A 27,041-nucleotide genomic window follows, 5' to 3' on the forward strand; every position below is an offset into this window, starting at 1 on the left:
CGTCCTCCTCCTCCTCTGCCAGAGGGTCCTGCTGCTCAGCTTCCTGCTCCCCTTGCTGACCCTGCTCTTGCTTATGTTCCTCCTTATGCTGCTCCTTTTGCATTCCCTTATGCTCCTGCTTATGCTCTACCCTATGCTAATCCTTTTGCTTACCCCTATGCCCCTCTTTATGCTCCTCTTTATGCTTTTGCTGACCCCTATGTTCCTCCTCCTGCTGCACCTCCTGCTGATCCTCCTGATGCAGCTCCTGAGCAGCTGCACATCCCTCAGCTGGAGCCTGAGACCCTCGGGCCTCTGACCTCAGAGGAGTGTGCAGAACTCTTTTGCAGCGACAGCTCCAACCCTTCATCTCCCTCCACTTCTGGCTCCTCCAGGAAGAGGAGCAGGGAAGACGGAGAGGAGGAGGAGGAGGAGGAGGCTGCCGCTCGGAGGCCGAGGTGGTCGGAAGACAGCGACTCTGACTGACTCCACCACGTTGTCTCTCTTCCTCTCTTCCACACCACAGGTTTCTCTTCAAAACATCTGGCAGGATGCTGCAGCGACCCTTTCTTCCACGACAACCAGTGATTCCAGGGACAGCCCTCGTGTCTGGCAGGGCTGAAGACCCCCCAGGTAGCGCCTTGCACCGGGGGGCTCTCTGTACCCTCTCCACATTTTGGCACGGCGACTGGATCGTCGTTTCTTTCATCCTGAGGGCCGGTCTTTGCGTCTGGCGGGGTTTTACCCCGGGTACCCTTTGCGTCTGGCGGGGCTGTTGACCCCCCCGTGCATGTAGCCTTTGCGTCTGGCGGGCTGGAGAGGACAGAGGTAGCCCTGGTCGTGTCTTCTGATGGACTCAGTCTCCATCGTCACAGCACTAGAGACTCCTGCTGATTGGTCTGGGGTCTGCACAGGTGAAAAGGAGAAGCTGGGAGGAGCACACGGCTGACTGCAGTCCTCCCCAAGGTAGACAGCACCGTGAGCTGTGACTGGACTGCACAGGGAGAGAGAAGAAGAAGAAAATGAAGGGGAAGCTGCCAAAACAGGAGGGAACCAAACAGGTTGGAGTTCAGGGGCTTTTTTTCATCCAACAGGAAACCAGTGCGGATTTAACAGAGGTGAACTACAGCTGTTCATTTCACAGGGACGGAAAAAGTAAGTACAAGTTTCTGACATTTACAGGAAGTGACTTAAAAAGTTGAAGTATATTATTGTGTAACCTTGTTTATCCTTATAATATAACTAACTTAATAATTTAAAGATTTTTACTTACTAACCATTTTTTTCTGTTGTCTTCTCCTCTTGTCTTTCTCCTCCACATGAGCTGCTGCTGTTCATTTCAAAGATTATTTGTCTGATTTAGTAACCATCTTAGGTTTCTCCACCTCCTGTTATATGTTCTTGTTCTACATGTCTGCTGTTCACTGGATGAATAAGGTGAGTATGAGCTTCTGAATCTTAATACTGTACTCCATATACAAATAATATAATATTGAAGATGATTTTTGCTGTCTTACTAACATTATCTGTTGTCTTCTCCTCTTGTCTTTCTCCTCCACATGAGCTGCTGCTGTTCACTGGACGTTCACTAACAAGGACCACACCATCAACAGAAGGATGAGCAGGAAGAGGTGCGGTTGAAGTCCTGCTTCTGTAACTCTGCGAGATAGTTTCAAAACAAAGGTGAGTATGAGCTTCTAGACTAATTAGTGACTTAGAATAGTCTTAAAATCAAGAGAGATTCTGACATGTATTACGTTTCATCCTAATATTAATTATTGTATTTGTTTTACAGAAGCTGAAGCTCCTGAAGTACATCCAGACGTTTCCATGACGACAAAGAAGAAATGCTTCTTCTTGACAGGATGAGAGGGACGACCGGCCACAAGATGGAGAGCAGTGGTTACCTGTGTTTCAGTCCACTCAGTAAGTAAGCTGCATTTTAAAGGAACAGATCTTCATGTTTGGAGTTCTGGAGACACTGACAGCAGACCAAGAGAAGGATCTGTGCTCATGACTTGTTCTTGATTTCACAGTGCAGGACTCTTCTGGGTCTTTGGTTCTCCTGGAGCTCCTGAGAGTGGATGTCAGCCAAACCCCACAAAGACAGCATCATTCAGTTTGATGTGAGGAAGCTCCAGCACCACAGCGCTCTGCTGAACTCACTGAAACACCTTCAGCACCGACTCTACTCACTCGAACAGTTTGATGATGTGATGAATAAAAAAAAACTTAGAAATGTTAAACGATCCTTCAGCCTCAGTGATGTTGGGTTAACACAACGTTGTTGCAATAGTAGTCATTTGAAGGTTACATTAAGTGTTACGCAGTTGAACTGCTTCAAATGCAGCAGTCACTGGAGCCTGTTTCAACACAGAAAGCACATCAAGCAGGTCAGAAGCTCTTCAGAAAAGAGCAAACTAAGAACTCTGTCATTAAGAGACGTCTGATAAATCAAATGTAAAACATTTTCAACAATAAACTCACAGAGAAAAACATGTTGGATAGATGATAAATGCTTGTTATTTTTCTCTATTGCTTTGTCACATTTTGCTAAACATTTCAAGTTATCAGCACTGAAGATGAATCCTACTTGTACATGCATCCAAACACTGTAGTTTACCTGCAAAATGCTGTAACTAACCCATAACCCTTCGTACATATGTGAAAATGAAGTAATTATTTTAATGAATGAGTCACTGCCACCAAAATAGGACGTATTTTTTGACATTGTGTTGAACCAAGGTGTCTTTTTCATCTCCTAATTTCTTAACAGACATGTCATACCCGTTTTCACTGACACTTAACACATACCGTTGCAGACTGGTATTTTCTGAAGCTAGCCGTGTTGTGTCAAAGTGAAAAGTCTTGAAGATGCTGATTAACAGTCAAAGGTTTCACATTCAACCTTAAGAACACCTGTAGATTTGTATGTAATGCGAGGATAAACTATTTTATATTTGTTCTTAAATGGGCACTCAAAATTATAAAATACAGTAAAGAACTTTTAAATGCATAGAACACAAACATGTAGCCTTCAAGAACACAGAAAGAGACCAAACAAAAGTCTACTATATGCAATATTACACTTAAGGTAAGGTGCAAGGAATTACTGGACATCCTGTCTGGCACCTGACAATTACATGTTTTAAATTACTTCAATCATCAGTCAAACTTTATTTATATAGCACTTTTCATACATTAAAAATGCAACACAAAGTGCTTCACAAAAAATTAAAACATGCAACAGAAATGCAACACGTAATAAAAACCCGTCCCCTCCCCCCAAACACACACGCAGACGCACACACACACACGCCACAGTAAATGTCCGCGTAATAACATGGCAGGGCACCGAGTGGAAAAAGAACCGCCTATGGAGAGCTCATCCACACTGAGAGGGATCACAGCCCACGGCCACAGGGAGCGACGCCACCACAGAGACCCCCGACCCGGACAGACCTGGGTGGACTCCACACACGGTGCAGAGCCCCCCAGTCCTCCAGGCCGGAGGGGTCTCCAGGACGACGCCCCGGGGGGCAGACCAGACACACCTCCCAGTGTGGAGGCCCCCCCATGAGGAAGCACTGGAGCTAAAAACTAAAAAAGTCAGCTAAAAGACAATAGAGTAAAAGGACCTAAAAGCTAAAAGACAATAGAGTAAAAGGACCTAAAAGCTAAAAGACAATAGAATAAAAGGACCTAAAAGCTAACAGACAATAGGATAGGATAAAAATGATACTTACTTAACAGACATTAACTACTCCATGTTAATGCAATGCAATATCAGTATATTGATTTTCAGTATTAGGTTGACTTTTCTGCATGTGGTTTACACAATAAAAGACTTCCTACATATTTTCAAGAATAAAACATTTGAACTGAGAGGAAACAATCTAATTAGATCACAAAGACGTTTACAACCTATATTTGTTTAAACTGTAGACAATTGCGCTTAGTCATTTGTATTAATCCGCTAAAATATTTACATTAACATGGAATAAGAAATCACCTTTCTGTTGTGCACAAGTACAATATTTGGTCACACAAGTTTTTGCCAAAGCAACTGAGAAAAACTGATGGTCACTTGAAAACGGAATGTCTTGCTTAAGTACATTTATTAATCCATCAATGGTGTGGCTTTATAACAGTCTGTAGAGTAGCACGACTGTGTTCATAGGTTCAGACATACTGTCAAAATAGTCACCTTTTAGTTATTTTGTTGTAAAGAACATGTCTCACTGTGTAAATTTAATATATACACACATTATTTGAGCTCTATAAAAAAGTAGTTCAACCCAAATATTTCAAACTTCAACCGTTATTTGAGAATACACGAAAAGCAACTGAGGAAAAACTCTGCGGTTATCCTTCTGAACCACACTACCCAGCATGCACCAGCAGTTACGTTCGTCGGCGCGATTGGCTGACGTAAGCCCGCCCCTAATACTCCCCTCCTAGCATTCGGGTTAACTGACATGTTGTACTGCAGAGGAGCTGAAACACAGAGAGCCCTGTAAACAGTTACAGAAGACTGTCAGAGAATCAAACTATGACGACTCACGCTAGCATGTGCTGCCGCTTGTTTGTTAGATTCAACAGTTTAACACTATTCGGAAAACCTGTAAAGTGCATAAATAGGAACCTCCTGCGACTGTATTCCAGTGCTACGCAAAAGGAAAATGATCTTGAACTTGGAGACTCGACTTTATCCGCTACCAACTTACCTGCATCTCTGAAAAACACATCAAGACAGGTAAAACTGACTACAAGATACTAAAAGTTATGCTCACAGGCTAGCTACTGGTGTTAAAAGCTATCGGTAGTTGTTGACATGAAAGGTGACAAGTTGTGACTATCAATGGGAATTTAGGATATTTTCTGTGATCAGATTTTTTGGCTAAGCTCAGCGGTAAGAGCCGGATCTTTCGGCTCCCAAACGAGTCTTCATTTTTTGGATTTTATAAGTCAGTCAAATTTAGCAATGTTTAAACCTAGGACTAGTATATGTTTGGTATTTAGACCCGAATAACTTTATAACACAAGTGTATTGATTGATTACTACTACTGATTACTATATTGAGCAAAAAATGTTTTGCAAGATATAAATATGAAACATGATACATGTTTAAAACATTGGATCATGTCATGTATATATATGTATAGTTACACAACTCTGCACAGATACTCATATTTCATTGAATTTGTATGATATAAAATGAAACACAATACTTGTGCTCTGTTCAAAAATGTCATTTGGTTTTTGTCAAGCACATTTTCCCGAATTTAAATGACCAGTGCAACATACAAAAGTCTGACCATGCTTTGCTCTTAAGAGACTTTTGCAGGTCATGTTAAACAAATACATTAAAGAATCAACCTTGTATCATACTTTGCATTGGCATTTATTTACAAAAAAACAGACAACCTCTGTCCAAATAAGGGCCCAATAAATGCTAAACTAGCTGTTAGCAAATAAACATGAACCATCAAGTTAAAGGGTAACTTCGGTATTTTTAAACCTGGGCCCTATGTTTACAAAGGTGGGTGTGGAAATGATTCATAGGAACAAAAACTTTTGAAATCGGTCAGATTGTTACTCCAGGTGTCCGACAACATTATGGAAATGATCCCTACAAAGATCGTCCTTTTTGTAAAGAGTAACATCCATTTGTGTAACCAGAAACAGAAGTCTCGCTCAGGTTCTGAGATGTTACCTGAACAGGACGGTGGAAACGTGAGTTAGAGTTGGAGAAAGGATTTTGGTAGAGATTGTTGTGTTGGTGTAAAGAACGCATGGGTTAGGGTATTTGTTTCATCCTCCTCTGCCTGTTGCCCCTCTCTCTCCCTCCTCATTCTCTCAATTTGTAAGAGCTCTTCGTCCGTATACTCTGGCTCAAATAAATAAGGACGGCCATCGAAATATATTTTTGCTGGCAGTCCTCTTCGTAAACAAATCCTCTCTCTAACTCCTGTTCGGGTAACATCTCACCGAACGCGAGATTTCGGAGCGAGGCTCTTTGTAGGGATCATTTCCGTCATGTTGTCAATGTTGGACACCTGGAGTAACAATCTGAGCCTGTCAGCACCAAAAACATGCATTTTTAGTTGATGCACTTTGATCGGGCGCAATTGCCCAAGGGAATTATGTTGCAGCCATTGTGGCTGTATCGCGCCTATGGTGTAGGCCATCTACTGGACCAATTCCAAAAGTTTTTGTTCCTATAAGTCATTTCAACACACAAATTTGTAAATAAAAAAAAATACGGCCGAGGTATAATACTGTACTTCTCCTTTAATGCCACGCCAGTAAATTGCAGTTATACAACACTTGTTAAAAACAATTTAAAGGGCTTTTCTAAAAAGTAATGGCTGTTGTTGAAGGTGTTTCCTGGGATGTAATGCAGTGTGTTAAACCTACCATTGTGTCTCATGCTTACCTCTGTGCTGATAACCTCTGACACAACTGCAGCTCACCGTTGACAGTCAAAGGTCAGGAGCAATGTACTAAGCCATGTGCTGCTTCCTGCTTCAGTGTGACAGACTTAGTGAAGCATTTTGAGAAGCCGATAACTTTCTTTTCCATCTAGTAAACTTCCTGTGTTTTTCCCAGAATTTGGCCCCAGTGTTTTGTATCTTGCAAAGGTTATAAATTGTTGTTTAATGCTGTTTCCTGGTTTGCACCAAGAATTTAAACTTTACATAACCAAGAGGCCGTGGCTGTGGTTAAGGATTACTTTCTGCCTATAGGTTAGATAACTGATTGAAATGACCAGGAAGGAAGGAAGTATATATACTGTATATATAATGTTACAATAATAATGTTATACAGTTGTAGGCAAACCCTCTATAGCAACATTAGTGCAACTAGGGCTGCAACTAACTACTAGCTATTTTGATATAAATTATTCTGACAATTATTTTTCTGAGTAACTGATTGATCAAATTGAATAGCAATCAAGCACCCGTTTAAAAAGCTGAAACATGTAAATGTTTGACATTTTTTGCTTGAAATATCTCCAAAATGATTAAAAGATTATAAAGAAATCCCTTTTTAGAGCAATTTTCTTTACATCGGTTAATTTATTTATCTTTGCAACCAGAAAACAACCACTAAAAACAGAAGCCTTGGCCTTAGCTCAGCGGTTAAATCAGCAGCCATATACAGTCCTCACTGCGGCGGCCCCAGGCTCAACCCCCGCCCTCTGCCCCTTTCCGTGTGTCCTCCCCACTCTCTTCCCCTGTTTCCAACACTATCCACTGTCCTCTCTCAATAAAGGCATGAAAGGCCAAAAAAAATATCTTTGAAAAAATCTGAAGCCTTTCGGTACACCTGATTACTTAACTGGGGGGCTTTTCTATTGTAAAATATTGCCAATTTGTTTTCTTACTCTGTTACATTCTCTGCTAGCACCACACAGTTTTGTTTGTATCATGTAATAAATTACTTAAAATAAGTTCTTCTTTGGCTCCAGTGGCAGCCATAGTACATCTCAGGTGGTTAAACAGTGCAACTTCCTGTGTAGGTTATTGTTTCGGATTGGTGAAGAATTGATTTCTGGAGAAATAAGTTGATATTTTTTAAGGCTAATTAGTTATGTCAGTGTTTTTTTTACATTGACTGACATACTGGCTGATATCAACACTTATAGTGTGTTTTTTGTGGTATCAGATGCATTTCGGATACTAGTAATGTTAGCAAAACAATTATTTTGAAACAACCTGCATAAAGTAAGTAAATTCGGCTTTCAAAATAAGTTTCATCTTTTAAAATCCCTTTTTTAAAAACACACAAACTTTTATGTGAAACACTCATGAGAGTCATTAAACACTCATTACTGCAGTTTTTTGTAACACTCTAGCCAACACCTGAATCACACCTGAGTTTATAGTTTGAATCTGCTGCTTGTTGATCGCTGTTTTTTTTATCTATCTAACCTCATATATTTCCCATAATTTCTGTTTCCGGCTCTGTTTCTTTAAATGTTCCTGTATTTCGGTGTTGTTCTTGGAAATTACTGATGTAAACCTTATTTTTCAGTTACAATTAATAAGGGACACAGATGCAGCCTCAGACTAAGGCACCAATAGTCTTTTAGCACACATTGTTAAGGATGAAATAGATAGTACCTGTATGTTAACAGAAGGGATTTTTCATTTCAAAACAAACAAAACAAAATCTAGCATTTCTAGTGTACCCTCATTTCTATGTGTCATAATAACAGTTCCTGATCATCCTGTTGTCTTTAACCCCAGGAGAGACTAAGAGACGACAGCATACTGCCCTTTTCAGCGTTCTTGACTGACAACTTTGGCCGAAGGCACAACTACCTGCGAATCTCCCTGACTGAGAAATGCAACCTGCGCTGTGAGTAGATCTTCCCACTGTGTATAAGAAATATGAAAGGTTACAGATGTTTAAATACCATTTTTTTCCCAATACCAGTTTTTCCTATTTCAAGGCTGGAAATTCCAGGTTATATGGCCTCGCTCCAGTTAAAACCATTGTTAAACATGAACAAACAGAAATATATTTTTTGGGTTTTGCTTGTTTCTAGGTTAGGATTCCTTCAGTGTTCATCATTCACACGGTTCATCATGTTATCTGGAACTTAATCTCTATTTACAGATTCTACGTAGAAATGTAGAATCAGTAGGCAGGGAGGTGGATTTCCAGGACGGCAAGTGTTCTGGTTTCTGTTTGTAGTATTGACCAATCACGTATCAGCAGGAAAAACAGTCGTGTGGAGAGCAAAAGCAGGCGGAACGTAATCCTCCGTAATGACATCCCGGCTCCCAACGATTTACCTATTTAGTCGAATCCATCATTCCTGATGCATTCGAGGAAGTCGGGGAAATCTAAACGCTGAACGTCTTTCCCGACACAGCATCAAGCGAATTTGTTGCTCAAGTTGTAATTTTTGATCTAGAACAGATTGTTAGCTGAACTAGCTGCAAATGTCTGTTCATAGAGATCAATAAGAAGCTAAATATAATATACAGTTAATCATTCAATCATTCAGTCAACCAACGTCTTATATAGTCGGTGAAAGAACGTCTTTTCAATTGTAAAATGCTCACTGGGTTAAATCTCTCGTCGAATGTTTTCTACATAATTCCACTTTACCGATAAGTCCTTTTGCGAAGTAGATCGTCTTAACCTCTAAGACACTGGTGTCAAACTCAAGGCCCGCAGGCCACATCCGGCCCACGATACAATTACTGTATATCAGGCCCGCGAGATAATATCATATGTCTATCATAACTGGCCCCCAGGTATACAGCACGCACAACGTTGATACTGCAAATCCTAGAATGCACTGCAACGGGTGCGGCAATCAAGACTTGCAAGCACCAGTTGTGTGAGTTACGGCAACTTAACGAAGCATCTCACTCCACCAAACCTCTGGCTTCAGGGAGAGGACCCCTCAGATGCTGCAAGGAAACTTGGGTCACTTTTCATGTTGCCAGACAATGACAAACCACGTCCCCACCGCTGTGTTCCCAACTGATAAACTGAGCGGACCTGAGTTCACACTGCGATTTGCCGACTTCAAAGCTCAACATTTTGATTTGAACTGCTCAGTAATCCGTTTGTAGTTGACGTGGAAAGAGCACCTGTAAACAACTAAATAGAGCTGATAGAACTCTGAAACGATGCCCCAAGCTCCGCCTACAAGCTGCTCGAATGCTCTGCATGTTTGGAAGCACATACGTGTGTAAGCAACTGATGCACACCAATGACTGTATATATAGATGGACAACGCGTCTCCATCTGCTCCCATTGTACCAAAATACCAAAATAGCCCCTGTGATAGGCGATGCCATCTTGCGATGGTGACGTCAAATGGAGCCAGAGTCTGCGCAATAGACATCGGTGAGTGAAGCGGCCGTAGCCACTTCCGCTAACCCAAACACACACTTAACTTACAGTGTTTAACAGCAGAACAGCTTCTCTGTGTTGGTCTGAGGTTAACGTTCACAGGTACGTAAACTTCAATGACTGTAGTGATTGTTGTAGTTACGTCTCTTCTCGCCGTTCGTCCTCCACTATGCTCACCCGGAACTGATCGGCTGCAGGAGCCGTATTTGTCAACAGAGCTGTCAATCATCATTTCGACAGCATCAAATAACTAATTAAAACTAAACTTGTCAGAAAAATGAACACTTGGACATAAATCAGCATGATAAGAACTAACTATAATGACAGAAACCATGTTTGAGAAAAATTTATCGGGCGTGTATTTTGATTTTATAGTTTGACTCATGTCCCATCTGTTAACATGGAGGAGGCGGGCTTTATGACCTATGCTGCAGCCAGTCAGCAGGGGGCGCCCGAAATGTTTTGGCTTCACTTTTAGGGAGCTGTCATGTCATCCATCTTTTTATACAGTCTATGATGCACACCTTTACTCCACCCTGAGAGTGTCTACAGCTCAGAACCTAACCCAAACATGAATGAACCTGCAGCCAAGAAAAGAAGCCAAACATCTGGCTCCGGCAAATGGGCATCAGAGCAGATTGCACTTAAATGTTTTCTTTTTGCACCTTGTCCTGTAATCACAGGGAGACTGCTTATGGTTAAAATGTTTGCCTATTTTCACCAGGTTGATCACATTTAAAATGTTCTTATTTTCTTGACGGTGTTGTGAATAGAATATTTTAGACTTTCTTGAGAAAAAATATAGTTTTCTGGCTGTTTTTGATGCCTGTGTTAAAACTTTTTTGGAAATGACTCAGTGCAAAACTGCTGATAGAGAAATTAATGATGCTTGTGTCTTTTGTTTTAACTTTGATCTCTCATTTGTTCTGATTGAGTTTTTATTTCGGCCCCCTGTCTGACTGAGTTTGACACTCCTGCTCTAAAGGTTTCATTTTGTTACTTAGCATGTTGTTACCATTTTTCACTAATTCTAATCTTCAGGTCAGTACTGCATGCCTGAGGAAGGGGTGAAGCTTACACCCCGGGGCCAGCTGCTGTCCACCTCGGAGGTACTGACCCTGGCTCGCCTCTTCGTCCAGGAGGGGGTGGATAAAATCCGCCTCACTGGAGGAGAGCCCCTCATCAGACCTGATGTGGTGGATATAATTGGTAAGGAGCTAGTGAAAAATTAAGTTAATAAAGCCTTAATAAGTCTGAAATGCTGCATGGAGGTAACATTAGTTTTCTAATCTAATCTATACTACATTAGGGACTTCTCGATTTCTATTCTAAATCGAAAATTGATTGAATTGATGTTTTAGTTTTGATCGTCGAAATCAAAAGCAGGATCCATAATTGCGTCAGGTTTTTCTTGTGTCCCCCCTGCCTATGCGTCCCGCCCGGTCACTGCTGGAGTCAGAGAGGATAAAGAAACAACAAGAACACGTACAACAAAACTTAAGATCCTCCTGCTTACCTGAGGGGTGTACTACAAAGCGAGATCAGTGGGTAAGCCGGGTCTGTTGAGCCTACACCTAGGGTTTACTGTGTTAGAAAGCTGGTTCTCTTTTAACCAGGCTAGATCGCCATGGTAACTTGCTCTGTAAAGCTAACGTTGTCGGGACTACGTTATGTTCAGAGTTACGACTTAAAATTGGCAAAACAACGCAGAGTCTGTATATGTAAACTTTCACATAACATATCTCATGTAAAGCCACAGAAAGAAGCCCCCTCCAGCCAGTTAACACTTTACATTACAGTGAAAGAACGACGAGGACACAGCCTCAAAGACACTGGATCACGTTTTTATGCTTGGTCCTCATCTCCTGCCATTTTACTCAGTTGGTTTGGCAGCTTAAACCCAGATAATAAAATTGATTACTAGAATCAGAATCAGGTTTATTGCCAAGTAGGTTTACACATACAAGGAATTTGTTTTGTTGGTTTTGGTGCAGAACAATTAACACAGAACTAGAATAAAAATTAAATATAAAAAGCAATATGTATAATACAAAATATGTATAACAGGTGTGATTAAAAACTGTACAGATGTGCAGGATATGAAGAGTGAAAAAAGCTTATAGTATAACATTAAAAATAATGCAGTGCACAGACAATATAAAAGTCACATGTGCGTTAATGTAACACATAGTCTGAATTGGGGTCTTAACATTTGTGAGATGTTAAGTGACTGAGGGTCCTCAAGAGATGGCAGATTGCAGCCAATCACCCTCTGCAGAGCGGATGATGCGCTGCAGCCTGCCCTTGTCCCTGGCAGTGGCAGCAGCGTACCAGACGGTGATGGAGCAGGTTGTAGCGTAAATGGGTAGCAAGATTAATAACTAATTAATAGCAAAAGGATTCAGGTTTACCTTAATTTCAGTGTTGGACGCCACCCAATTTTGACAAAACAGGGAAAACTTACAATTAGTTAATTAAGGACTTTAGGCTCATGATCTCAGGGTTTCTACGAGGTTCTTGGACATGGTGTACAGTGACTTTACCATTTCATACACACACAAATCACATGGATCAAGGTCTTTATAAATGAAAGGTTTATTTAACTACTTCTAAGTGGAATATGAATGAAGAAATGAACAGGGACAATGAATACAACGATGAACAATACATGAATGACAACGGACCACATTGTAGAAGGCATCTGTGACTGGTTTCTTTGATGTTTAAGAATGAAATGGGATTAAATTAAATGCATCGTTCGGCAGTTGAGAGTTTAAAAGGGCACCAAGGAAGATTGTGAAGCAATTCAAAAGTAATTCTAATTTTAAAAGATTTAGGTTTAGGTTTAATGTTAATTAATCCTAGTTAATTTAGGATCAAGCATCAACACATGGGAGATGTAATTGTATCACCTGGTGATCATCTGATGGGTGTGGCAGCAGGCTCTCTTTTGGCGCTCGGGCCTTTTCAGGACGGCTTTTGTCCCTCGTGGCCGATTCGGCTTGAATTGGGTTTCTCCATCTCTCTCTCTCCGGCTCAGCAAGAAGCTGAATCATCTTCATCTTCACCCCCCCCTTTTCTGGCTGGGGTGAGGTCTGTGGCAGTTTTGCCAGACGACGTTCGGGAGTGTCTCTTGTGCAAAGTCTCCTTTAAAGGTTGCTGGATTTGGCTTCTTCAACACGTTCAGTGCAGCACGGGATCAGCATGGTGATACTGGCGCCGTTCTGCGCCCCAGAGAACTCATGGAGTCAGGAACAGGAGAAGAACAACAGACAAAGAGAGAACGCGAGGAAGTTGCTGGGAGCTTTATAATCTTGGGACCAGAGGGGTCTGGTCTCTGTGGTCCCTCTCTAGCCACACCCATGAGGAGAAGGCTCTGAGATTGAGATTATTTCTTTTAAAGCATTAAAATCAATATTGCTGTAGTTTATCAGAGTACAGACGCTTAGCTTCTGTAACCGCCCGGCCGAAGGTGTAGTTCTGTGAGAACTCTGTGAGTTTGGCTGTGAACCAGGGCTTGTCGTTGTTGTAACTCACCATGGTGCGTGATGTTACACGGCAGCCCTCGCAGAAGCTAATGTATGACGTCACAGCCTCTGTATACTCATACAGGCTGTTGGTAGCAGTCCTGAAAGTGTCCCAATCTGTACAGTCTAAACGTGCCTGTAGATCCTCCACAGCTTCACTGGTCTACTTTTTAAATGTCCTCACTACAGGTTTACAGAGCTTTGATTTCTGGCTATACACAGGAATCAGATGGATCAAGACGTGGTAAGAGTGTCCCAGTGCAGCACGGGGGACAGCGTGATAAGCGCTGCTCACTGTGGTGTAACAGTGATCCATAACATTCTCCTCTCTGGTCGGGCATTTAATAAACTGTCTGTATTTTGGCAGTTCATGGCTGAGGTTACCTTTGTTAAAATCCCTGAGGACGATAACTAAGGAGTCCGTGTTTGTCCGCTCCACACACAGGATCTGGTCGGCGAGCGTGCGCTGTGCCTCCTGCACGTTGGCCTGCGGTTGAATGTAAACACCAACCAGAGATTCCTCCACCTTTTGTTTTGCCGGAAAGCTGGAATCCTGCCAGCTGCAGCACAGAGTCCAGTATCGTTCCACACAGCCACGTCTCTGTGAAGCACAAAACAGAAGATCTAGAAAAGTCTCTGTTTCTTCCCACCAGTAGCTGAAGTCCTTTGACCACGTGTATTGTGACAAAACTGTATTTACAAACAAAACAAGACCTACTATGTAGGTATTTATCACAGATTAAATCCAATCAATACATTAATTTGAATTCTATTCGGACAAATAGTTACTTCCATGCATTTTTCATTCTTATTTAAACAGTCTGTCTAAAGCAGACAGCTGGTGATTGCTCCTTTTTGTGCAGAAGAGGCGCACATTGACAAGTAAAATGCTTTTTCTGTGAGCGCACACAGAGCCTGAATCAGAGAGCCTGAGTTCACAGAGAAAGTCCATAACCACTTCTGTGATACCTGTTATCTCTAAAGCTGCTTTCACACTGGTCAAAAAACCCGCGAACACTCAGCTTTTTTGCTTAATGGGAAAGGTTACAATCGGTATTCAGAACCAGGTCAAGTGACTCTGCAGTAGACCCAGGTAATTATCACCTCTGCTCTGATCGGCATGATGGGAACACAAAACCTGTGTCGACATGCTAATCTCCGCCCTCTTTCCGGTGCGATGCTATGCTCCGTCGGTAACTTCTGCAACTCCTCGTCATCTCAGCTACAAATTCCGCCCGTCTCCGTCCGAGCAGCGCTCAAACATTGTTCCAAATTTGTCGGTGCCGAGTTTCATAAATAGACTGAATGAGTAACAGACACAACAAAGACCTAAACTCCGTGACATCTTCACTGGTTACTAACCCTGTCTCCGGCACGTTTGTGACGTCAGACGGTGACGCAGCAGAAAAAAAACGAAAGCAGTGTACTCCACTAGCAATGGGAACAGAGACAATCGGCATCTATAAGTGGGTCTTCCCGGGTCTGAAAAACCCACAACAACACAATAATTTTAGGTGGGAAAGCGGTATGACTGGGGCTTCAGGCTTTGTTGAGCCAGCTTACTTAAAGAAAGCCTGGGTATGTTAACCTTCCATCGTGGTGCCCCCCTCTGATGTGACCCATGTCGCTTTTTTTCCCCCCATGAGACTCGAGTCCAACAACAACAAGTTTATTATAATGACTACATGCAAAAAATATTACGTTCCTTATTCAGATAAAGTCCTACTAAGCTGCTGACATGGCTGATGAAAATTGATATTCCACTATTTTTATCCATTATTATTATTGCTGTCCACATGTCCTCATCAGAAACAACCAGCTTTATTGTCTGTCAAAGTTTACAAAGTGACAGACCATTCAGAGGAAAGGGTTAGCGTTTTATTTAAGGCCATCACATGATTCATTTTGTAACCCGACTGACTGGGCTCAAGTTTTTCTGCCTGCCACGAAGAGAGAAAAGGAAAGAGAGGAGAGGAGCTGATTTTCCATGCATGCCTCCAGATAAAGACACACATGTAAAGGGGGAAATGAATTGTCACACCACAGTGTGTGTTCAGTCTGATGATGTACTGTTATAAATTTAAATTTCACAGCCCAAATGTAGATTGTGATGCAGCTTTGGATCACATTGTGAAACAGCACTTATAAAAGAAACCTTAAAAAATAACTTAATGTGGTGTGACCAAGAGGTGACGTCTTTCTAGGAAGAGACCATAAAGACTTTATCACAGTGTCATGTGACGGGCCACCACTGTGACCTCTGATGACCCCGGTTAGAGTTTACTAGAGTGAACAAGTTGCATTAAAAGGAAACGGTTACAGCTGGACGTTTGATCTACTGTGTTTGTTGTGCTGTGGTGAACTTTAGTGGAGTAGGTGTTTATGTTTCAGGGATGAAACTGTTTGTGACTTTTTTTCCACAATTTGATCACGATGGGGTTTTTTTCTTACATGCAGCAAACACTAGCACATTCATTGATTATTTATGTGGTGAAAATAGTCTCTCTGTGTCTCTAATTTTATGCACCGATTTTATCACCAGGGCCCGGTTAAAAAGGTCCAGATTTGGAAATCCACTTTCTTCTATCAGGATCATATAATCCATCTTTTCTATCCTGGTTGTTCGAAAAGCTGGATAGGATCAACTTTATCCAGATTCAGATTTAAGGATTAGCAAATCTGGACTACCAGTGCTCTTTATAGGACATCACACTACATATTTGTCCACAGATCCTGACAGTTGCTTTTATTTGAATATTTTATGTTTATTTTGACGCTATTTGGTGAAGTATTTTATGGGGACAAAATCCTTTATTTTTTCCACACCCTAAAGTCTCCCACATCTACTTGTCACGGTAGCACTTCAACATTTCAAGAGCAAAATATTGAAAATGTCCAAAGTGTCAAATTGATGGGCGCATGTTTAGGTCAGTTGGTAGAGCAGGTGCTCCATGTATAGAGGCCAAAGTCCTCGGCGCACTAATCACAGGTTCGACTCCCGGTCTGCTGATCATTTGGTGCATGTCATCCCCAACTTTCTACTTATGGCGCAGGGAAAAGGACCAAATTAAGACTATTGAGAGGCCAAAGGAGGCTATATTTGGCTGAAGCCAGCTACTAATCTGATAAGCAAGCGCCAGCGGTGGTAAATGAGAAGCCGCCTATTCATTCGACCAGGATGGCAAGTCATGCGTCTAACATAGCAACCCATTGGATCGGCTAGCTAGGCTGGTTATTAGCCTCCCAGGCTGACGACTAGCACGCCGAAGCTAGCAACCCACTGGATCGGTTACTGGATAGGCTGGTTATTAGCTTCCCAGGCTGGCGACTAGCACGCCGAAGCTAGCAACCCACTGGATCGGTTAGTGGATAGGCTGGTTATTAGCTTCCCAGGCTGACGACTAGCACGCCGAAGCTAGCAACCCACTGGATCGGTTAGTGGATAGGCTGGTTATTAGCTTCCCAGGCTTCCAATCTGATAACCTTTGAACATCCGGGCCCTGGATCTGGTTGCATCATCGTTTTGTACATTTTAAGTTTTTAAGTTCTTTAGAAGCTTTGTAGTCACTAATAGCAAGTTTAAAATTTTCTCATCATACATTTATTTTTACATGTCCTCCAAAAAAACCTCTATCTACCTCAATGCTTTAGTTTTACATTTAGTAATATGTATAGCTCATGCTAGAACATTTCTATATAGTCTATAATATAGATATTTTACAGTTCTCTGTTTATTCACATCTGTCCCATATTCTTGTATTTTTTGTAGTGTTTATACTATCGATATTTTACAGATTTTTAGATTTATTATGGTGTATTATGGTATATTTTATCATGTGTATACTTTAAGTCAGTGGTTCCCAACCTATTTTCCTTGGAGCCCCCCCTGCTTGTATCAAAGAAAGGCTGAGCCCCCCGAGCCCGCACACACGTGCACCAAAACAGTAAAGTGATTCATTCCAAATCTTTATTGGCAGAAATGAACAGCAATCAGCCGATAGTTCTTTGTTGTTTTATTTTATCAAAGTTATTGTTAGTTTAGAATTTCATCATGCATGTATGAATGTCTGTCAAAAATATATCTCGGTGCATACATATGTGTATGTTATATTTTTTTAATAGTTGAACAGACTTTTGATAATCCAGTAAGTGTTTTTTTGACGATGTTATTTAACATGTGCAAATCTAATCTTAACAATCTCTGGGCAGACAAAGCCTCATGCACCCCCAGCGACCTTCGGCAGACCCCAGGTTGGGAACCACTGCTCTAAGTTCTGTATATTTAAAAGATATATATTCCTGTTACTGCTGATTTATTTTTTCTTTGACGGGATATATTTCTCACTTCAGTTTCATACTGTGTTTTTATTGTTCCTGTGCAATGTCTGAATAACCTGTTACTTTAATATTGTTTCCCAGTTTGGGACAAATTAAGTACGTCTATCTAGCCATCCAAAGGTTATAGTTAAAATCTCTAAAATATCCATTTAAATACATTCTGTTAAATCACTGGCCCAATCCCAATCTCCACCCTAAAGCCTAAGCACTGAACACTCACGGACTTTAATTGCGTCAGGCGTGCAGTGTGCGAGTCCGTGAGGGTTTGAGAACCGCATATAAATGAGGAAAGGGACACACTATCATGGCATTACATGCTGCCTGGAAACCAGATGGGCCTTTAAATCTAATAAGTAAGAAAGCCGACCTGCAGCATGTATGTGTGTGTCTTACAGTGTTTACATATTTTAAGATAAGATAAGCTTTATTTAACAAACTATCAAAAGTCAGAAAAGCATTAATGTTAGTCATTTGCGAATATTTAATTGTTGTCACTTACAGATAAACATATAACCGCGCAGTTCCCATTACTGTCCATGCTCGCATTGTTTACATTTATTATTATTTTGGTCAAACTTTATTGTATACTAATTCAATGTATGAACATTTGTTTACATTTAATGGGGGGCTGGACAATCCCGTTTGTATACGTCATCAAGTACGCTATGAACTCTGGGTAAGTCCCATAGGAAAGTCTGAGTGGAGTCTGCAAATTTGCGGACTCAGGGAAAGTCTGTAATTTGGCGTTGAAAAGTCTGCATCAGAGCGCTCACGTACTTGGTGATTTGACAGTGGGACAGCACTAAGATCTTCTGAAGTGGAAGACTAAAGAGGTGGAGATCTCTAAAAGTCGTCCAGATCGTTATAAAACAGGATCATGATCAAGCATCAGGTCAGATAGGTCGACCATTTTCATATTACTACTTTTAACCTTCAGTCAAAAGGGGTCATATCTGAAATACAGTTGTAAATATCTCTCCCTCCTTTCTCCCTCTTCCCCATTTCTCCTCTCCCTCTACAGCAGAACTGAGGAAGTTGGAGGGCCTGAAAACCATCGCAGTCACGACCAACGGCATGAACTTGGCCAAGCTTCTGCCTAAGCTGAAGAATGCTGGACTCGACCTCATCAACATCAGCCTGGATTCGCTGGTTCCTGCTAAATTTGAGTTCATCGTAAGGCGGAAAGGTACAGAAAACTGGGGGTTCACTGAGGCTCCTCTAATGTGTCCATATCATGTATGTATGAAGGACCATTGTATGCATGTTAAGTACACATCGGCACCTCATCTGTGTTTACAAACTTGCGTGGATCATGTTGTGCCTTTGTTATGTTCTACTGTTACAGTCCAATCTGTCTAAAACCAGACAGCCTAAATAAATGCTATTGGTGAATCTGGAGTCTCTTAAATATCATCTACATTGTGGCATCTACTGAACCCTGGAACCCTTATTTATCAAAGAGTTTTGGGATGGCCTGCAAGATGCCGGACCAAAATTACTTCTGGTTCAAGCACAGATTGAAGAAACAGCTTTTCTTATATTACCCAATCCCAATCTCTCACACGTGAGGCTCTGATGCAGACTTTTTAACGCCATATTGCCATAGACCCATATCTGCACACCTTTCTGTGTGACTTACCCAGAGTTCATAGTGAAAATGATAACGTGAGAATGCTATTGTCCAGCCCGCCACTAAATGTAAACAAATGTTTGTATCAGTAGGCGTGCAACCAGATATACTACGGAGAGTGTTCTGGTTTCCAAATAGTATCAACCAATCATGTATCAGCAGGCTTCAGCGAATGCAGGAAAAACAGTCCACTGGGAGAGCAGAACATCCCGGCTCCCATCTGCAGTCAGCTGACAACGATGTAGCTTCTTATTAAATATATAACCTCGATGATTTAAGTTCTCTTTGGCGGCACCTCATGACGATAAACGGAATTATTGCGGAATAACACTTCCCAATTTAACCAGACGTCCACGGTTGGCTCTGGTTGTAACTCTTGATTTTCCTGGCTGACGGTCGCGTTCCTTTTCAGACCTTCATTTGCCTTCATCTGAGCGTCGAGTTTGTTTCTTTTTCTTTGGATTTTTACCTAGTTTTGAAGTTGTATCTGTAGTCATCGATCTTTTTGTAGATTACTGTTTATTCGCATCAATGGCAGAGACCAGAAAAGCAGCCGCTTAGCTCCGCCTACCCTCTCTGGCAGACCAACCACTGCTGGCTGATGGAAAACGTGTCACTAACTGGGCGCCGCTTGTGATTTTATCTGTAAAAAGTCGCCACAGACAGCCAGTCTGTAATACTGCAAATGCAAAGGCTTTCATCAGTGGGCCAGAGGCTCAATCACCATTGTGTTACCCTTTTGGCGATAGATAGAGACTTTTATTTAAATGAAAATCTTATAAAATGAATCTCTATAAACAGACATCTGCATACAAGTTCAGCGTTTAGATTTCCTGACGTCCTCGAATGCATCAGATCAATCCGACCTCTTTTCAACAAACTTAGTAGTTTTCTTCTCCTCTTGAGGACAGACCTGACAAAGCCTCATTTTGACTTTTACTAATCTGCATCATGATGTTGTTATTTCAGCAAACTTAAAGCTCCTGTGAGGAGTTTTTCGATGGTTATGAAACAGACTGAAATTAATTCTGATGTCTCTGTATGAGCTACAATAGCAGACCAGACCGACAAGCGACTCTAATGCCTGAAACTGCTGGCGGGGGGGTATGTGTCAGAGGAAACGCTTAACTGCACGCTGCCTTTGTTTACATTTTCCAGGGCCAAAATATAAAGTGAGTGATACATGTGACTGTTAAAGAAAGCAGGGTGAGATTTTTTGTTAAAAACCACCACTAAAGCACGTACAGGACAAAATCAGCAAAGAGATAAGAGGTACAGCAAAGTTCCTCACGGGAGCTTTCAGAGCTGTTAATTAAAATCCATCACAAGAAAATCTGTTTCTTTTTTTTCGAGTTCACACCGCTGAAGTAAGCCCGAGTGCAGCCTCTGTGCTCACCACAAACAGATGAACGGGCGCTCCTCCGGGGCATGGAATGAACCAAGAAATGACGGCGTTTATTTTGCAGACACATCTGGAGGGGAGAATTTCACTTCACTTTGATCTGGACACACGGTTGCTTCTTAACTTGCTAACTGGACTGTAAACAATGCAGCGCACGGAAAAGTAAGTCTTGGCTGGAAGTCGCTGACTGCTGGCTAAAGTCCCAGAGACCATATTGACGTCAAACCATAGCTGATGGGTTCTGAGATTGGCATTCAATAAGTAAAAATAACTTGATGTCATGCCATTGTGTCCCATTCCTCACTTTATACCATTTAGAGGCCTCAGGGACAGTCACCCACTGATCGCCTGACATCCGGTTATTCTGTGAGGGTTTAGTCTTTAGGCTTTAAGGTGGAGACTGGGATTGGGCCTTCTCGCCTCCTGTCTCCTCAGCACTCCTTCCTGTGACCTGGAAGTAGATCTCAGATGATGTAACTGTGCCACAAACACCTTTTCCTTCGACTCATCTGGTGGGAGGGTCAAATACACCTGGAGAGGAGGCATGAAAGGAACCAAGGATGTTAAAATAGAGAGAAGGTTTGGGGTGTATCCTTTAAGCTCTACACACATGCAGAGTGGAGGTGACAGCAGGGCAGAGCTCTGGGTGGATGGCATATGGAAGGTAGACACAGATGGACGCAGTGAGATCGTAACTACAGGAGAGAAAAAGGAGACATGGTGGTACTGGCACAGGGGGAAAAAAAGTGTTGTCTGAAGCAGCGCTTCACAAAATGTTTTTGTCCATGTTAAGCAGGCATGAGGTCTGTCGGTGTGGCCTGAGGAATCTTGTCTCTAAGCTTCCGATAAGCTTATTAAGGATATTAAGTACAACACATGTTGCATTTAATTGCAATGAGAATTCCAGTTGATTTAAAATAAGCTTCACGTCTGTGTCTTGATTTGTGAGTTTTGTACAGATGAAAACCAACAAGGGTTCTGACCTTGGCACTGGCTGCTAATGAGGGATTACGTTTAGCTGTTTACATATCAGGGGCTACTCGCAAATCTGTGGATAAGTCATGCTGAAAGTCAGTTATCAGAGAAAGGCCCTAAAGCTTAAGCCATGCACAGAAGTCAAATATATCACATTATTATAGATTGTCATTCTCAGTTTAATATATTTCTTTCCAGGATTCCACAAGGTCATGGAGGGCATTGATAAAGCCATCGAAATGGGCTACGACCCTGTCAAGGTAGTTTTATCTTCTTAAACTTTTACCCAGAAATGTTTGCCTGACTTAATTGTGTCTTGTCTTTATTTTTGAACTTGGCATTGTTACGACGGAGCAGGCCTCTGAGGAGATGGACGTACAGCTCAGTCATCAGTGGCCTTTTGTCGTGTGCTCTCCTCTGCAGGTGAACTGCGTGGTCATGAGAGGCCTGAACGAGGATGAGCTGCTGGATTTTGTGGCGCTGACGGAGAAGAAGCCTCTGGATGTGCGCTTCATTGAATACATGCCCTTTGATGGTGAGTGTGTGAGCTCACTCAGCAGTGTCTTATTACACAGGTATGTGTAGAGTGAGATTCTATCAGTGGCCTATTTTCATATTATTATTATTTAATTGCTTAGATGTTTAAACGTGTGTGCAGTGTGGAGAAATGGTAAAACCAAAATATTTGCTTATTGCTTAGTTTTAAATTGCTATACTTAGAGTTGTTTTTATGTCCCTTCTCCTCCCCTCGTCCTCTGTAGAAAATGTGCTTGATCGAGTTTTGCTTGCAGAATCATTACTGATGTGATACTACACACGAGGCCTCCGCGATATGAAGCAAATCTGCGATGTGTGATGACATTGTCAGTATGACATGCGATTACTGGTGGGTGGGGGTATGATAGTGATATTTTATACAAAACATTACTCTATTTAAAGAAGGATATACCCTATTTACTGTTTAGAATTGTGCTTCATTCTAAACAATATCGTAGTGTTTGTTCACAAACTACTTTAATCTGATCATCTTGCTTCTCATGGGTTCTTTCTCCACACACACCTTCATCTGTTTCTTTTTCTTTTTACTACTTTTTATTGAGTTTAAACATTAAACATTACATTACACAAAACTGTGCACAATACACCCCACCCCAGACAGCTATTCAGCGCATCCAAACATCCAACACAAACACAGATAATTGACTGTGCAACATAACGGAAATAATAATTACAATGACAATAATAGTAGAAATGAAATATCACAAAAATAAATACATAGATTACAATAAAATGTTTAAAAATAAATAAATAAACAACTAGACTAGATCAAAACCTCATGTATCTGACCGCATCAGGTCAATGCGCGCTTTTGTGGGCAACACTGGAAGCGTGGTGTGTGCGTGACGGGAAACATGACATTCACAGTGCTGGTTTGACACGCGTGATTCACGTGCCTAAAATGTAGAGAATTGGAGGCTTGCCTATTTTTACCGCGAGCCGCGTGTGGTTCTCGGCCAAAATACACAGTGAAAATGAATTGTGATGAGTCCTGTTGATCTCTGACAGCAACATTAACATCTCTTCCTGTAGTAAAAGTCACAGGCATGGGGAGTTAAGTAGGTCAACACTTCCTGTGTGCTTTTTCAAAGTAAAAGCCTGATCTGGAATTCATACTCCCCTCGTTTGTACACAATGTTTTTATTTTGTGTTTCTCGGGCTGTTGTTGTTGTTATTTATTTTTATTTTTTTTACTTTAAAGTCGCTGACAGGCTCCTTTTTGTGGTTCCTGCTTTATTTCCTATGAAATAAAAACGTAGTCATAAGTCTCCGAGGGCCATAAGTTTATATGTCAGTAAAAATAAAAAAGATAACATCATGTTACAGACGTCATTTGGGTGCGATCTCTCCCTCTCTCCCCCTTGCTCGATTAACGCACGTGCGATCTATTATTATGATCCTCCGCCCGCCCCGTAGTTTGAGAAATCAGGGAGTGATGCAGCGGTAATGTTGTGGAGAGCTTGCAGAAACAAACCTCCTTGAGAAGAAATTAATAAAGAAAAGGATCTTTTAAATTGCAAGTTCAGCCTCAAAGCCCTGCTTGATGGTTCTCTGGACAAGACAAAAGTTATTTGTATTTACTGTCGATGTGAACGGAGTTACCACCGGAGTACGTCAAGTCCTAATACCACTTGCTGGCCAAGCACACAGCTGATGCAGAGAGAGAGCCCCAGGTTGTGACAAATGTCTTTCAGTGATTAAACTTTGACTAAAATGATGTTATTTGTATCTCCGACTGCAGACTCAATGACTTATTACTTACTCAATATGCCCGCCTGTTGCTTGTTATGCTTCAGTTTGCCATGTTATGATTTATAATATTATATTTTTTGAGCATGCAGTACCTTTAAGGTTTTTCTGGTGAATATTCTGGACAGTATTTGTCATTGTTTTGGAATGTTGCAATAATAATAAATATAAAGGAAGCATATTTGTCCATTCCCATGTTGATAAGAGGATTAAAAACTTGAAAAATATCTCTTCAAGGAACATTTACAACAGGTAAAAAATGTGCGATTAATTTGCGATTAATCGCGAGTTAACTGTGGACAACCATGCTATTAATCGCTATTAAATATTAAAATCAATTGACAGCCCTAAAACCGCCAAGTATGAAGTTTATAAAACCAATGGTAACTGTGTCCTGAGTTATTAACTACAGTGAATTGAATTGTAAACTTTACATTTTTAGCTGGGTCATGATACACAGACAGTTTTTCTATGCTGCCGTCCACTGAGTTCACGGTATTGTCAGCAGCCCTGGGCGAAAGACGTAATTTTAAGGTAAAGGTGTGTGATTGTTTATATTTTTGGCGATGTTGGTTTTTGTTTATGATATAATATTGTGTGGCCATATTAAGCGAGGAGATGGCAGGTCACGTGTGTGTGGATGTTAAACTGATATGATCGCCTGTTCACCTTTTGTGTTCAGATGAAGAGGGTGTTCTTTGTTGACCGCTCTTTTCTTTGATCACTGTGATTACTTTGATTATGAGTTTGTTCACGTTATCATGAGTTGATCATCTTTCTATAAAAGGTTAAACTTATTTTTTGGGATCTCATTGAGTTTTTTGGTAAGTGCTTCAGACAAGTGCTAGGCTTAACCTCAGCCTGTTATATATGCCATGAAGTCACTACTCACCCTGTGACGGATTTTTAACTGAATACGAGAAGGACGCAAGCGCTTACCACATCAGAATCTGTTGTTTTTTAATGACAGATCTTAAAGCTCCTGTGAGGAGTTTTTAACTGGTTATGAAACAGACTGAAATTAATTCTGATGACTCTGTAAGAGCTACAAAAGCAAACCAGACCATCAGCGACAAGATTCATTATTTCTATAAAGTTATTTTTAATGCCTGAAACTGCTGGAGGGGGTAGGTGTCAGAGGAAGTGATTACCTGCATGTTGCCTTTGTTGACATTTTCCGGGCAAAGATTTAAAGTAAGTGACACAAATGAGAAGAAAGCAGGATGAGATTTCTGTTAAAACCACCACTCACGCATGTACAGGACAAAATAAGCAAAGAAATAAAAGGTGCAGCTTTGTCCATAGGGGGCGCCAAAACCAACACAAACACACACAAAAAAAGGAGTTTAAAGAAAGGCTTTAAAAAGGGTGTCTCAAAAGTAAACATAAGACTCATGTTGGCCTGTACAGGAGTTTAGTTTGGCGATGAACTGAAGAAAAAATGCTGCGCTTAATTGCCACAGCTGCTTGTTTGCCGATTTTCAGTCCTATCATGCTGTTGGGGGAGCTGATGCCATGATGGTTGAAAATGTGCAAGTTGGCTCTGTGCCTTTGCAGGACGATATCTGCTTCTCCAATGGGCCCTGGAAAACCTCCGCCAGACTATGTAAAACGCGTCATCTGCGGGAGGCCAGGGAGCTCGCTAAACTACACTTCCTCAATCTAGAACGCCCGCCTCCGATGTCATGTCTCGTTCAAAATCATCAGGTTTGAAATGTAGACTGCAGACCTGAAGATTTTTAGACGACCAAAGGTATATTCTCGTCCTATATCAGATTCTGTCCCGCTCTCAGCCGATGCCTGCAGCAAAAACAGTAGTATTTCACTCAAGCATCTCTCGCTGGGGCGTTCCTTTCAGAGGGAGGGGTGCGACACCATGAGCTGTTTGTACAACTGTCTCCACAGCTATGGCGCCAATTTCAAATATTATTGCTTCTATCGATTACAGAGAACACCAGCTTTGACTGACAGTGGCTTTTTGCAGGGGTGAACTGTTCCTTTAAACACAACTACACCTCACATATATTGCATTAAGCTGCATTTTCATTACATTTTTTAAAGTGGGCACACATTTTGAATGTTGTCAGCTATCTTTAAATGAATTTACATAACAGAAATACAGACAGCAGCACCATTTGTCACAGACCCATGCTTCCTCTTCGTCTCTGCAGGCAACAAGTGGAACTTTAAGAAGATGGTGAGTTATCAGGAGATGCTGGACCACATCAGGCAGCAGTGGCCCCACCTAGAAAGGCTTCAAACTGGACCCACAGACACCGCCAAGGTCAGAGTCTCCAACTGTACATTAGTCAAGTATTCATGTGCTGCAAAGTGTGCGAGAACACATCTTTTCTTTTAGCATTTTCCTAGATAATAAATGAGGATCTATGACAGCACTTCATGATCTTGATAAGACTAGCATGTATTTAATTTGATTAAGAAATTTTACCTCCATCTGGCACAAGAAATTGAGACTTAATTTTTCAGAACACAATGTGGTATCTCATTAGCAGACACACATTTGAGGGGATGTAATGATTAGTTTAAAAACTGGTTAGCCAACAGAACATATAGACATTTACAAATTTTAAAAATCTTATTCATGACAAATGAAATGTCTGGTGTGAGAGTCAAATCAAGCACATGGTCATTGGTTTGAATCAAAGACTGAATAAAAAGATAGTCGATCCGTCTCCACTAGGGCTGCAACTAACAACTATTTTGATAATCGATTAATCTGTCGATTATTTCTACGATTAATCGATTATTAATCGGATAAAAAGAAAAAAAGCTCAATTTTATAATTAGCATTATATTGAAAACACAAAAATGTTATATCTTGTTTTCTTGTACAATGCAATGTTAATACATCTCTTTTTGATTTACTTAATAATTTCACATGAAAAAGGAAACTTCAGACGAGGCCACTACAATAAAAAAAAGGGGATGCAGCCAGAGTATAACAGGGAAATGTAACTAACCAAACTATATTTAATCAGA

General features: G+C 41.2%; 1 protein-coding gene across 3 annotated transcripts in view; it reads left to right on the top strand.

Annotated features, from left to right (window-relative positions):
* Nucleotides 1–4,531: 4,531 nt before the first annotated feature.
* Nucleotides 4,532–27,041, top strand: part of mocs1 (molybdenum cofactor synthesis 1) — a 30,426-nt gene continuing 7,916 nt past the window's right edge. For 2 of the 3 annotated variants that reach the window (XM_069661373.1, XM_069661374.1), the window contains exons 1-3: nt 21,938–21,994; nt 22,158–22,269; nt 26,213–26,325. In XM_069661373.1, coding sequence (XP_069517474.1) covers nt 21,947–21,994; nt 22,158–22,269; nt 26,213–26,325 — 273 coding nt within the window. In that variant the 5' untranslated portion in view covers nt 21,938–21,946. Of the gene's footprint in view, nt 4,736–8,235; nt 8,348–10,903; nt 11,072–18,748; nt 18,914–21,932; nt 21,995–22,157; nt 22,270–26,212; nt 26,326–27,041 lie in introns of those variants that run through there. The other variant, XM_069661375.1, reaches the window with a different exon arrangement.

Source organism: Semicossyphus pulcher, unplaced genomic scaffold (assembly GCF_022749685.1).
Source record: "Semicossyphus pulcher isolate SPU_LCO1_2020_fin unplaced genomic scaffold, fSemPul1.0.p SCAF_14, whole genome shotgun sequence".
Taxonomy (NCBI): Eukaryota; Metazoa; Chordata; class Actinopteri; order Labriformes; family Labridae; genus Semicossyphus; species Semicossyphus pulcher.